Source organism: Callithrix jacchus, chromosome X, assembly GCF_049354715.1.
Source record: "Callithrix jacchus isolate 240 chromosome X, calJac240_pri, whole genome shotgun sequence".
Lineage (NCBI taxonomy): Eukaryota > Metazoa > Chordata > Mammalia > Primates > Cebidae > Callithrix > Callithrix jacchus.
The window spans coordinates 2,745,086-2,758,193 of record NC_133524.1 but is presented as its reverse complement, the minus strand read 5'-3'; the positions used below and the strand labels follow the sequence as shown (position 1 = coordinate 2,758,193).

Here is a 13,108-nt window from a genome sequence, read left to right as displayed (position 1 = left end):
GCAACCACAAATCCACTTTCTATCTCTATATTCCTATTTTGGATATTTCCTACAAATGGACTCATACACCACATAGTCTTTTGAAAATGAAATACTTTTCTTTATTTTTTCTTTTTATTTATCACAATAAACTTCACATGACATAAAATTCACCATTGTAAAGAGCACAATTCATCACAATGTTGTACACCCACCACCTCTGTCATTACCCCAAAGAGAAGCCCTGCACTCATTCAGGAATCTCTCCCCATTCTCCCTTCCCCAGCTCCTGACAACCACCATTCACTTTTTTATCTCTGTGGATTTGCCTGTTTGGCACATTTCATGTCAATGGAATAAAACACCATATGGCCTTTTGTGTCTCACTTCTTTCCATCAGCATGACGTTTTCAAGATCCATCCATTTTCACCAATTCAACCATGTCACTGTAAGTGTAAACCAGGAATCTTCCAAGCAAAGATGGTGGACAGGGAGCTCCTAGTTTCTCATTCTTTCCTTCTGAGATAAAAGGAGAACACACTAAAAAGTGTGCTATGGACCGGAAGTGTGAACTCCAGGCCAAAAGGAGGCAGGAAAAAACCGTCAGCAAATATCAGAAACTGGAGAAGTCACTGAAATTCTGCAAAATTCTCAGAAGCCCAATATGCGCATCACTGGGGGAAAGTCAGATAAGAGGATCTACTCTACAGGAAACAAAAAGCTCCCCCAAAAAATATTTACCACCACATAAAAGTGGAATTCCTAACCTATAACATAACCTTGACAAATTCAGACAAGTCGGCAACCCTTGCGAATGGGCGCAGCTCAACTTACATTCCTCATTTTTATACATGTGGATATAAAACATTACCAGACATTTGAAAAACACCTCCATAAAAAAAGAGAGAATTGAAAAGTTATGGGGCAGAGTGGGAAGAACCCCACAAATACCAGGCAGTCCATGAAATAGAAATTCAAGGACAGACAGACATAAAAATTCTGACTGCACTAATTAGTTTTATTTCAAAAGATTAGGGGGAGAGGTATACAACTATAAACCAAGAATCAAATGCTACAGAAAAGATCACTCCAAGGAGAAGAAATAGTTCTTAGAAGTTTAAAACATGATTTGCTGAAATCAAAACTACACTGAGATACCATCTCACACCAGTTAGAATGGTGATCATTAAAAAGTCTGGAGACAACAGATGCTGGAGAGGATGTGGAGAAACAGGAACACTTTTACACTGTTGCTGGGAGTGTAAATTAGTTCAACCATTGTGGAAGACAGTCTGGCAATTCCTCAAGGACCTAGAAATAGAAATTCCATTTGACCCAGCAATCCCATGACTGGGTATATATCCAAAGGACTATAAATCGTTCTACTATGAGGATACATGCACACGAATGTTCACTGCAGCACTGTTTACAATAGCAAGGACCTGGAATCAACCCAAATGCCCACTGATAATAGACTGAACTGGGAAAATGTGGCACATATACACCATGGAATATTATGCAGCCATCAAAAACGATGGGTTCATGTCCTTTGTAGGGACATGGATGAAGCTGGAGACCATCATTCTCAGCAAACTGACACAAGAGCAGAAAATCAAACACCGCACGTTCTCACTCATAGGTGGGTGTTGAACAATGAGAACTCATGGACACAGGGAGGGGAGCACTACACACTGAGGTCTATTGGGGGAAATAGGGGAGGGACAGTGAGGGGTGGGGAGTTGGGGAGGGACAGCATGGGGAGAAATGCCAGATATAGGTGAAGGGGAGGAAGGCAGCAAATCACACTACCACATGTGTACCTATGCAACTATCTTGCATGTTCTTTACATGTACCCCAAAACCTAAAATGCAATTAAAAAAAAATATGAGTTGCTGGAGTGAAAATGGAGTAACAGAAAGTTTGGAAAGTGTCATTGAGGAAATCTCTTAGAAAGTAGAACAAAGGGACAATGGAAAATTTCAAAAAGCTAGAAGCCTATGGGAGCAATTCAAAAGGTTCACCAACATGGGTTTCAGAAGAAGAGAATAGAAATAAAAAATAGAAAGAAGAAAAGTTTTCAAAGATATTAAACAGAAAATTTTCTCAACAGCAGAAAGTCAGTCCTCAGATATAAAAAGCCCAGAGAGTATGCAGCAAGAAAAAGAAAACCAAGAAAGAAAGAGAGAGAGAATGGAAGGAAGGAAGGAAGGAAGGAAGGGAGAAGGGGAGGGAAGGTGAAGAAGGGAGGGGAGGGGAGAAGGCAGAGAGGAGGGAAGGAGAGTGGAAGGGAAGAGAGGAGGGGGAAGGGAGGGGAGGAGAGGGGATGGGAGAGGAGAGGAGAAGGAAGAAGGGGAGAGGGAGAGACAGAGAGAGAGAGAGGAAAAAAAAGAAAGAAAATCAATAGCCCTTTTCCTGACAATATGTTTCTGCAATTTAAAAACACCAAGGATAAGGAGAACATCTTGAAAATGCCAAGAAAATGAAAGTAAAATAAAAATATACATCAATCCTACAAAGGATGAGACTTAGACTTCGTATCATGAATAGTAGACACTAAAACAGAGCTCCATATCTAAACTCTGAGTGCAATGGTCCTCAACCTAAAATTCTATACCCAGACCAAATAGCTAAAATTCTATACCCAGGGCAATTAGTACATCTGCTGCACATTTAACTACCATGTACCATTTCTCTGGCAAGTATTGGAGTATGTGTTTCATATTGAAAATGTACTTGTATTCATTTAGTTCACAAATAGATTTTTGGCACATGCCCGTAGTCCCAGCTACTTGGGAAGCTGAGACAGCAGGGTTGCTTGAGTCCAGAAATTAGAGGCTGCAGTGAGAAACAGTTGTGCCACTGCACTCCAGCTTGGGTGACAGAACAGAACCCTGTCTTTAAAAGAAAATGCGTGTGTGTGTGTGTGTGTGTGTGTGTGTATTTAATTGCAAAGCAGATGGCAAAGTAAAAAAGAAGATAAATCAAATCATACATATTATGAAAAGAATCATCAGCAAAGTAATGTCAAACTGAAAACAAAGTGCCATTTACAATTTTTAGTCTTTCATTGGCGATATTAGGATTTATTTGTAATCTCCAATGTACAGATTATGGAAATCTGAGGAACCATGTTTAAGGACCATGTGAATTGAAGAATAGAAAGGAAAAAGGATTGCGTTGTTTAGGAACTACGATGACAAAGGTAAGACAACCCCCGATAGGGGGGCATTCTTTTGAGATTTTCTCCTGAGCTGACTTCTGTCCACCTTCGAGATGCTCAGAGGCATTGATTCCCCTCTGAACTTCACCAATGAATCTGAGAATGGGGGCTAAATCACACTCCAAAGGCCAGACTTTGGGATTTTCCTTCAGAAATAGATGATTGAGGTTAGACCTTGCTATTTAGATGCCTGGTCCTGCAAGAACAAGCTTTGCAGAATATTTGCCATGCCAACTCCTATACCCCAGTAAGGAAGAGTCCACTGTCTCCAATCCCACATACTGACCTGCACTCTTGAGGAGCAGAGAGGAAGAACAGATAATGTGTAAAATGAAACTTGGCATCATCTGACCTGGGTCATGAGCTCCTGAACTGGCAGATTCAGATTCCTATTACCTACCTCCTAGGTCTCCCTAAGAACCCCAGAAGCCTCCTCTGTGCAGAGCATTTATGACATGAATTCTATGGTAAGGAGAAGTCCACTTGCCTCCAGTCCCATATTCTACTCTTGTATAACTAACCTGAGATCTTAAGACAGAGGCACCACAGAAAATGTTGGGGTTTTTGTTTATTTTGCTGTGGTGGTGGTTTTGGAGACAAGGTCTCCCTCTGTTGTCCAGGCTGGAGTGCAATGGTATGATTTCAGCTTACTGCAGCCTCAACTTCCTGGGAGCAAGCAATCCTCCCACCTCAGCCTCCTGACTAGTTGGACCACAAGTGCACACCACTACGTCCAGCTATTTTTTATATTTTTTGTAGAGACAGATTATGTTACTGAGGCTGGCTTCAAGTTCCTGGGCTCAGGTGATCTGTCCACCTCGGTCTCCCAAAGTGCTGGGACTGCAGGTATGCCACTGTGCCTGGCCTTTTTTTTTTGAGACAGAGATTCACACTTGTTACCCTGGCTGGAGTACAATGGTGCGATCTCGGCTCACCGCAACCTTCACCTCCTGGGTTCAGGCAATTCTCCTGCCTCAGCCTCCAGAGTAGCTGGGATTACAGGCATGCGCCACCATGCCCAGCAAATTTTTTGTATTTTGGGTAGAGATGGGGTTTCACCATGTTGACCAGGATGGTCTCGATCTCTTGACCTCGTGATCCACCTGCATTGGCCTCCCAAAGTGCTGGGATTACAGGCGTGAGCCACTGTGCCTGGCCCCCTTTTTTTTTTTTATCAGGGTGTTGCTCTGTCTGTTATCTAGGCTGGAGAGCAGCAGCATCACAGCTCACTGCAGCCTAGAACTCCTGGGCTCAAGCCATCCTCCTGCCTCGGCCTCCTGAGTAGCTGGGACTACAGATGCTCACTACTGCACCTGGCTAAATTTTAATTTTTCTGTAGAGATGGGTTCTCTTCCTCTGTCACCCAGGCTGATCTCAAACTCCTGGCCTCTGGTGATCCTCTGGTCCTGGTCTGCCAAAGTGCTAGGATTACAGGTGTGAGCCACTGCGTTAGACTAGAAAACATTTAAAGTGGGTCTCACATCAACCACCCTGAGTGACAACTATCCTCCTTTGCATTCTGTGCTCTACCATGTAGATTCTGCTCCCAGTTATCTGTCTCCTCAGTCCTTAAAACCACATCTTCGCCAGGCGCGGTGGCTCACGCCTGTAAACCCAGCATTTTGGGAGGCCGAGGTGGGTGGATCACTAGTCAAGAGATCGAGACCATCCTGGTCAACATGGTGAAACCCCATCTCTACTAAAAATACAAAAAATTAGCTGGGCATGGTGGCGCGTGCCTGTAGTCCCATCTACTTGGCAGCCTGAGGCAGGAGAACTGACTGAACCCAAAAGGCGGAGGTTGCGGTGAGCCAAGATCACGCCATTGCACTCCAGCCTGGGTAACAAGAGCAAAACTCTGTCTCAAAAAAAACACATCTTCTCCCCCAATATACAGTGAAAGTCATCAGCTGCCCTGGAAGCCAATCCCTCGGAGTTCTTCCTGCAAAACTTGCTCCCTAAGACAGCCCTTCTCATCACAGTCCCTCACCTCCCATGAGGCAGGACCCTTCATCCTTATCTACTGCACTCATCTTGCTTACCGGTGGGCTCATCACTGACTCCTTTCCCTAGCAAACTCATGAATGAGTTTCCTGAGGCTGCCGTGAGAAAGTACCACAAACTGGGAGGCTTCAACAACACACATGCACTCTCTTACGGTTCTGAAGGCCAGGATTCCAAAACCAAACTGTAGGGGAGGGTCTTTCCTGCCTCTTCCAGCTCCTGGTGGCTCCAGATGTCCCTGGCTTGTGACCACATCACTCATGTCTGCCTCCATCTCCACGTGGCCTCCTCTGTGTCTGTGTCCCTTCTTCTATCTCTTAGAAGGACACTTGTCATTAGTTTTAGGGCCCACCCAAGTAGTCCAGGATAATCTTATCTTGAGATGCTTAACTAATGACATCTGCCAAGACCCTATTTCCAAATAAGGTCTGTAAACCTAAACTAAAATTCTAGTCCTCCCAACTATGTAAATGGCCAATGGCACTCCAAAGTTAACCTGGAAAATGAGAGCAGGCCATACTAAGAAGGGATGGTCAGACTTGCCTCATCATACCGTCCTCCCTTTAGGAATTCAGGAAAAACTGACCACAATGAACATTAGCACAGACCTCAAGTCTGATAAGACCCATTTGCAGTCTATTGCCTCTGAAGACTGTTACCTGGAAGCTTCATCTGCATGATGAAACCTTGGTCTCTACAACCTCTTCCCATAACCCATTTTCAAATCTACCTATGACCTGACACCACCCCCAGCAACTCTCTTGCTTCAAGTAGTCCCACCTTTCAGATCAAACCAATGTACATCTTACATGTATTAACTGATGTCTCATGTCTTTCTGAAATGCGTAAAAGCGAGCTATGCCCCCACCACCTTTGGCCCAAGTTGTCAGGACCTCCAGACGCTGTGTCATGAGCATGTCCTTAACCTTGGCAATATAAACGTTCTAAGTTGATCGAGACCGGTCTCAGACACTTTTGGTTCACAGGTCCCATTCACAACTTCTGGGGGAATGTGAGTTTTAGGGGGGACACTGCTTAGCCCAGTCCACATTGCTGTGCACATAAGCTGCCCATACAAGGGCATCTGCTTAGTGAAAGACGAAAGGATTGAAGCTGGAGGCAGAAGACAAAGAAGGTGAAGAGGCAGAAGACGTCTACGTGGACCTAAGGACCTGTTCTCAGTGCATTACACGTTCATTGTGAATTCAAGTTCCAGGCAATTCCCACACATGAGACTGTGCTAGGTACTGGGCCCAGCAGCTGACAAAGTGCAAGCTCTGTCCTCAGGCACCTGCAGCTCCATGAGAAACATCAGCCCTAAGAAATGAGCAGTTTTTGAAAGGGCACCATATAAGCTCAGGGATAAATGGTCAGGAAGAACTTATCCAGGAATCAGTGGATCAATAACCAAGAATGAATACAGCTCCCGTCCATCCAGGGTCTAGACGAGGGGTACCTATGTACTATCATTAATTCCCTTTGCAACACAGAAATGTGCTTCAAAAATGAGAAAACCAGGCTTCAATGATTAATTAAACGTCTCAGGTCACCTCTGACTCCAACACCCACAAAAGCCCTCAAAGGAGGTACTGTGTCCTGCCTCCAATAAAAAACTGAATTAAAAATAATAAGGCAAAGAAGGAAGAGGCGAAAATAGTCCGTGAGCCAAAGCCAGAGGTGGAGATGATAGGTTACATCAGCATTCCTGGAGGACGAATCCTCCCAGTGTAGCAGCAGTGGCCGGAGAACAAGGACCAACGGGGAGGTGGATGAGAGGGCCCGGACTACGAAGGTGATATGCAGCATTTCTATTATGCTCAGGCGTATGAGGAGCCATTTGAGGGTGCCAAGTCCTGTAAGAAGGTCTCATCTCCATTGCCAGGGAGGGCCCTCTGGCTGTCTAGAGAGGATGATGGAAATGAATTGGCCCAAAGCAGGGTGCAGAGGACAGTGAAGAGAAATGGGGAAATGATCAGCGATTGATCCCCACCTGCGCTGGTTTTACAGCTCTTCATGAGGACACCAGTGACAACTAAGAGAAATGGCAAACTGATCAATGGCAGGTAACCAGATGCACTGGTTTTTTGCCTCTTCGTGAGGATCTCAGTGACAGCGAAAAGAAATGACACAGTGATCAGTGATTGACAACGATGTGGGCAGGCTTTTTATCTCTTCATCAGGACGTGAGTGACAACTAAGAGAACCGGCAAAGTGATCGATGATTGGTAACCACGTGCTCGGGTGTTTTGATCTCCTCATGAGGATCTCAGCGACAACTATGAGAAATGGCGGAGGGCTCACTGATTGAAAAGCACCTGTGCTGGTTTATAGCTCTTCATGGAGACCTCAGGGAAAACGTTAGGATTAATGGTTGTTACAGACGGGTGGTAACCCATTCTGAAATGCCTATGAGAAAACCCTAAGCCACAGGACCTCAGAAACTGTCTGTGTTTGAAGATGAGGATGGTAAGGAGGTGACTGAGGTCAAATGAGATCACTAAGGTGGATCCAGCAGCACTGCTGTCCTCCCAGTGAGAGACAAGGACACGGACACACACTGAGGGATGACTTTGTGAGGATACAGAGAAAGATGACATCTCCAAGCCCAGCAGAGAGGCCTCAGGAGGAGCCAGCCCCGCCCACACCTGGACCTCAGACTTCCAGCCTCCAGGACTGTGGGAGAGTCAAGGTCTGCTGTTTAAACCCCCCAGTCTGTGGGACTTTGTTATGGCGGCCACAGCAGGCAAACACAGCAGGATTCAAATGAATGAGTTATCCAATTATGGGCTGAATTGTGCACCTCCAAAATTCATATATGAATGTTGTAACCTCCAGGACCTCAAAATGCGACTGCATTTGGATATAGGGTCTTTAAAGAAGATATTAAGGTAAATGAGGTCACTCGGGTGGGCTCTGGTCCAATAGGATTGGTGTTCTTATAAGAAGAGGAGATTAAGCCGGGCGCGGTGGCTCACACCTGTAATCCCAGCACTTTGGGAGGCCGAGCCAGGTGGATCACCAGAGGTCAGGAGTTCAAGAACAGCCTGGACAACATGGTGAAGCCCCACCTCTACTAAAAATACAAAAATTAGCCAGGTGCGGTGGCGGATGCCTGTAATTCCAGCTATTCAGGAGGCTGAGACAGGAAAATCGCTTGAACCTGTGAGCTGGAGGTTGCAATGAGCTGACATTGTGCCACTGCCCTGCAGCCTGGGGGACAAGAGTGAAAATCCATCTTAAAAAATAAAAGGAGAATAGGACACAGACACACACCAAGGGAAGACTCTGTGAGGACCAAGCCTACAAGAGAGGCTTCAGGAGGAAGCAGCCCTGTCCACACCTACCTTGATCTCAAACCCAAAATACAGCACAGACATGGCTACATTTAGAGTAAGAGTTTTATGGAAATACTGGACGCTCTGTTTCTCTCTTTGGTTTAACATGGGTGAACACTGACCACAGTCACATAACGACAAGACAACACCAGCTGGCACAAGAGCTCTCTCCAGGAACAAGGGATCTGACACTCGGACTTTTCCTCTGGAACAAAATCGTGCGCCTCCTGAAGGTCAGCCACTTCCCACGCAGGGCACTGTAAAAACCCATCTAAAGTGCAAAGACAGATCAGCAGATCGCCATAGAACAGAGAAGAAACAGTGATTGACAGGCGCTTAGCTTCCACATCGCCATGCCTCAAAGAAACGACTGGAGATCAAGTCCTGGTGCGGTGCTGGAGAACAGCCACAGTTATCCAATGCTGCGTTGAAGGAGGCACTTTCAGCAGCAGCACGGAGTAGAAACACAGCAAGAAAATCTGTCACTGCACTCCACAAAAAGGAGATATTGTCACAAAATTAAGTCCAGCCTGGAGATCACAGGGGCTGAGAATTTATGAATTTGTGACAACGGTTTCTTTCTATCCCTTGCCTGCCCTCTGCACTCAAGGCATCTTCTAATCGCCCATCAAAATCACCTTAGCAGCTTCCTTCTCAGCCCTTCTCTACTCAAAGGTGGCTTTTGTTTTCTGCAGAGCTGAATTTTCTTTTCCGGCACGAGGCTGAGCAAGATGTATCCGAATGTCCGTCTTGAATGCTGCTATTATACAGACCCTAGCAGCCTTGGGGAACCGTGTGGCTTTCACTTTAGAGAGCTCCAAACGCACCCCTACAACAGAGAATCTTTTCTGCCATGCCTTGGAACAGAGTTTGCCAGTACACCTCATGAAAACAGCTCTTAAGATCCCTCCCCTGATGATTTTCCTCTCTAAGTCCAGAGTGGGAGAAAACAGGATGGAAGCAGCTCTGGGATTTACTAAATCTCTCCTCTGAATAAGGAGTAATCTGTTTGTGTGCCAGGCGTGGTGACTTGTGCCTGTAATCCCAGCACTTTGAGAGGCCAAAGGAGGAGGACTGCTTGAGCCTACAAGCTGGGCAGCATAGTAAGACCCTGTTTCTACAAAGTTAAAAAAAATTTTTTTGAAAAGAAATACATAAAATGCACTCAGGAATGATCCAGTCTGGTCTGGTACAAGGAGGTGTCTTAATGATTTAACGATAAAAAATAGAACCAGCATCTTTATTATGGGATGATGTTACAATCTACCTTCTCATATCTAGGCCTCTGAAGTCAACCGGTCTATCTGATGTCCACAGAACCAAGTGCAGAGAGATGGGGCTTGCCCGTCCTCAAGGGGCAGGACTTTCTGGCCTTTCCTGCCTGCTGCCTGCAGGAGGATTTACCTGGGTTCATATTTTGTTTCTTGGTGTTTTTGGAGTCAGGATCTCACTCTGTCACCCAGGCTGGAGTGCAGTGGTGCCTCCTTGACCTCCTGGGCTCAGGACCTTCCCACCTCAGCTTCCCTAGTAGCTGGGACCACAGACACATGCCACAACTCCCAGCTAATTTTTATTTTTATTTTTCCTAGAGATGTGGTCTGCCTATGTTGCCCAGGATGGTCTCAAACTCCTGGCCTCAAGTGATCCTGCTGCCTCAGCTTCCCACAGTGCTGGGGTTACAGGCCCGAGACACCAAGCCAGGCCATCCCTGCATCTGTGCTGGGCACGGAAATTAAACCGATGGCCTGGACTCCAAGTACCGGAAGACCGCCTCTTCCCAGAGTTTTAGGGCCATTTTAGGAGAACAGACTTCTTACCATCGGCCTTCCACGCAGTGAGAATCTCAGACAGTTCAATGCTATTCCCAAGAAACGAGCCCAGTGAAACTTCCAGGACTACATCTTACAAATGGAACTGGTGAAATCCCAACGCCACCCTCACTTGCTACCAATCACCCCCTCCCAGCAGCTGAAGCCCACCGATATTTCCAGCAGCGTCGGATGGACCAGTCCCTCCAGACCCACAGAGACCTGGGTGAGGCAATGAGGGGAGACTCGGATTTGGGGCAGTCCTGGGTCAAACTGGGTTTCTCCGCAGCGCAGACCAATCTCACCCAAGCCGGCAGGAACAGGCAGGCCGAACTGAAGGAGCTTGAGCTACTCACCCGACATGGTCCTCCGGGCCGCGAGCAGTGGACGCCGGGGAGCAGTGGGTAGACTTCCCCACCACGAACCCGCAGAGCAGAGGCGCCGTCTCCAGGAACCCGCGTGGATTTCCAGGCCTGCGGGCGACAGCGTGGCGGTCCCGACACCCTGAGCCTCAGGCGCCTCCAGCGTCACCCCCGGCCAGCTACGCACCCCGTGTCACTGGGCCCCACTGGACCCCGGCCTCCTCCGACGCCTCCCCGCACTTCCTCCGTGGCGCTCCAGGTCAGCCTCCTGCCCTCTGGCCAGGGTCCCCTTGATCCCCTGTCCTCCACCCTGTCACCTGTGACCCCGCTGCGTCTAAACACTCATGTGCCCAGCAACGACATCGCCCCCGGAACCCCGAGCGACCTCTGCGGTATGAGCAGCCGCCCCGCCGCCCCGCGCACCTGCTTGGAGTTCTGGGCATCTTCTTTCCCCACCCCAGCTGGCGCCCCCCGGTTACCCCGCCCCGTCCACTCCCTGGCCCACCCCTGCGCTCCCGGACCCCAGGATCTGCACCTCCTCGGAGCTTGGTTGCGCTGCCTCTGCCCGCGCCCAGCGGCCAGGCGCCCCTTCCCCCGTCACTCCAGGCCCCCCAGGCCCACCCCTGCGCCCCTCGCCCTCCTCCCCGAGAGCCCCCGAATCCGTTCCACGCCCTGCACGTCTCCCTTCCCCCGCGCTACCACAGCCTCTGTCTTTGACCGCGCTCCCAAGCCCCAGCCTCCCAACCTGCGCCCCCGCCTCCCAGCCTGCGCCCCCGCCCCCGTCTGTCCTCCGTCCTGGGGCAGCCTCGGTGTCCCCGCGACCCGCCGCGCCTGGACCTGTACTCCCCAGCACTCGGCGCCCCCATTCGGCGCACCCACCCCCAAGCGCCCCAAAATCCTCCCCTCCTTCGCGCTTGAGCTACCTCTGACCTCCAGCGCCCTGCGCCCCTCACCCCTCCTCTACACTCCAAGCCGTCGCCCCTCCCCCAGCACCCAGCCTCGGCCTCCCCACCCCGCTGTACGCCACCCCCCCAGACCTCTAGGTGTTGGGGCAGCCTCTGCGCACCCCGGCCGTCCTCTGCGCACCCCGGCCGTCCCCTGCACCCAGGCTTCCTCCGCGACCCACGGCCCCCTGCACCACCCGGCAGCCCCCGGCACCTCTTCCGCGCTCCGGCAGCCTCTGCCCTGGGCCGGCGCTAGAGGCTCCGAGGGCATCGATTGGCTTCTGTCCGGAAGCCCGGCCCCGCCTCCGCCCACCCCCGCGGGCGCGGGTCGTCTCCGCCCCGCTGCAGCCCCCGCCCGCAAACAAGCCCGCGCGCCGCCTGGTGCCCAGCCCGGGCTGCCGGGGAGAGACACCTGGGAACGGCCCGGGGCTGCGCCCCGTGCCGCGCCCCGCCCCTCGCCCGCCGCGGCCCCCACTGCAGCCCGCGGTTTCCCGGTTTGGACATTTAACCTTCCATCAGCCGGCCCCGAAGTAAATGTTTGCGATGGCTTAAGGCCCTGGGCCCAAGGCCAGCGCGCAGCCCGGGTGGAGGCCGCTCCTCTGGTAGCGTCCCGGAGGGAGAAGGCAGGGCTCGTACCCGATCTCACTGAATGCATGAAAAATGCACGTGTGCATACTTGCACGCCTGAATGAATGAATGAGTGCATGAAAGAGAGAATAACTGAGTGTTCAGGCCTCGGCTGTTGCATGCGTAGTGAGTGAGTGACTGGCTGTCTGCACGCGGTGTCTATGCATGGATGAGTGGAGGCCGCGTGTGTGTGAATGCATGTGAGGCGTGAATGGACAACTACACGTGAATGAGCGAGCGAGGAAATGGATGAACCATCAGTGTCTGCGCCAGGGAGGGAATGAATGCATTCACAGGTGAATGCGTGAGTTGACGGCATGAATGAGCCAATGCACGTAAGAATGAATTCAGACATATATGCATGAATGGAGGAGTGACTGTGCCGAAAACCAGGTGCATGCATACATGCATGAATGAAGGCACGAATCTATGAATGAGTGAATGAAAGAGTTGAATGCACGAGTGATTGAACAAGTGATTTCATGCGTAACTGACCGTGCATGAATGACTGAAAGTGAATTTATGACGCATGAGTGACTGCATGAGTGAGTGAACAAGGGAATTCATCCTGTATGAGTGCTGGAATGAGTGAAAGGTGAGTTCATGCACACAAGAGCGAGGGCATGAGTGAATGGATGAGTGAATGAACAAATGAATTCACACCTACATGAGTCAAGTGTATGAATGAGTGAATTAATGCGTGACTAAGTGCATGGATGACTTCAGTAAATTCACGCATGTACAAGTGCATGTATGAGGGAGTGAACAAGGGAATTCATGTGTGCCTGCGTGAGTGAGTAAATTCATGTATGCAGGATTGAATGAGC

At 49.3% G+C, this 13,108-nt stretch overlaps 1 protein-coding gene across 18 annotated transcripts in view; it reads right to left on the bottom strand.

Annotated features, from left to right (window-relative positions):
- GYG2 (glycogenin 2) overlaps positions 1 to 12,064 on the bottom strand; it is a 51,029-nt gene extending 38,965 nt beyond the window's left edge. For 7 of the 18 annotated variants that reach the window (XM_078362405.1, XM_078362407.1, XM_078362408.1 and 4 more), the window contains exons 1-2: positions 11,748 to 12,064; positions 10,705 to 10,821 (exon numbers count right to left, since the gene is read on the bottom strand). In XM_078362405.1, the coding sequence (XP_078218531.1) occupies positions 10,705 to 10,821; positions 11,748 to 11,925 (295 nt within the window). In that variant the 5' untranslated portion in view covers positions 11,926 to 12,064. Of the gene's footprint in view, positions 1 to 10,704; positions 10,822 to 11,245; positions 11,420 to 11,747 lie in introns of those variants that run through there. The other 11 variants (XM_078362422.1, XM_078362423.1, XM_078362415.1 and 8 more) reach the window with 4 other exon arrangements.
- Positions 12,065 to 13,108: the final 1,044 nt, after the last annotated feature.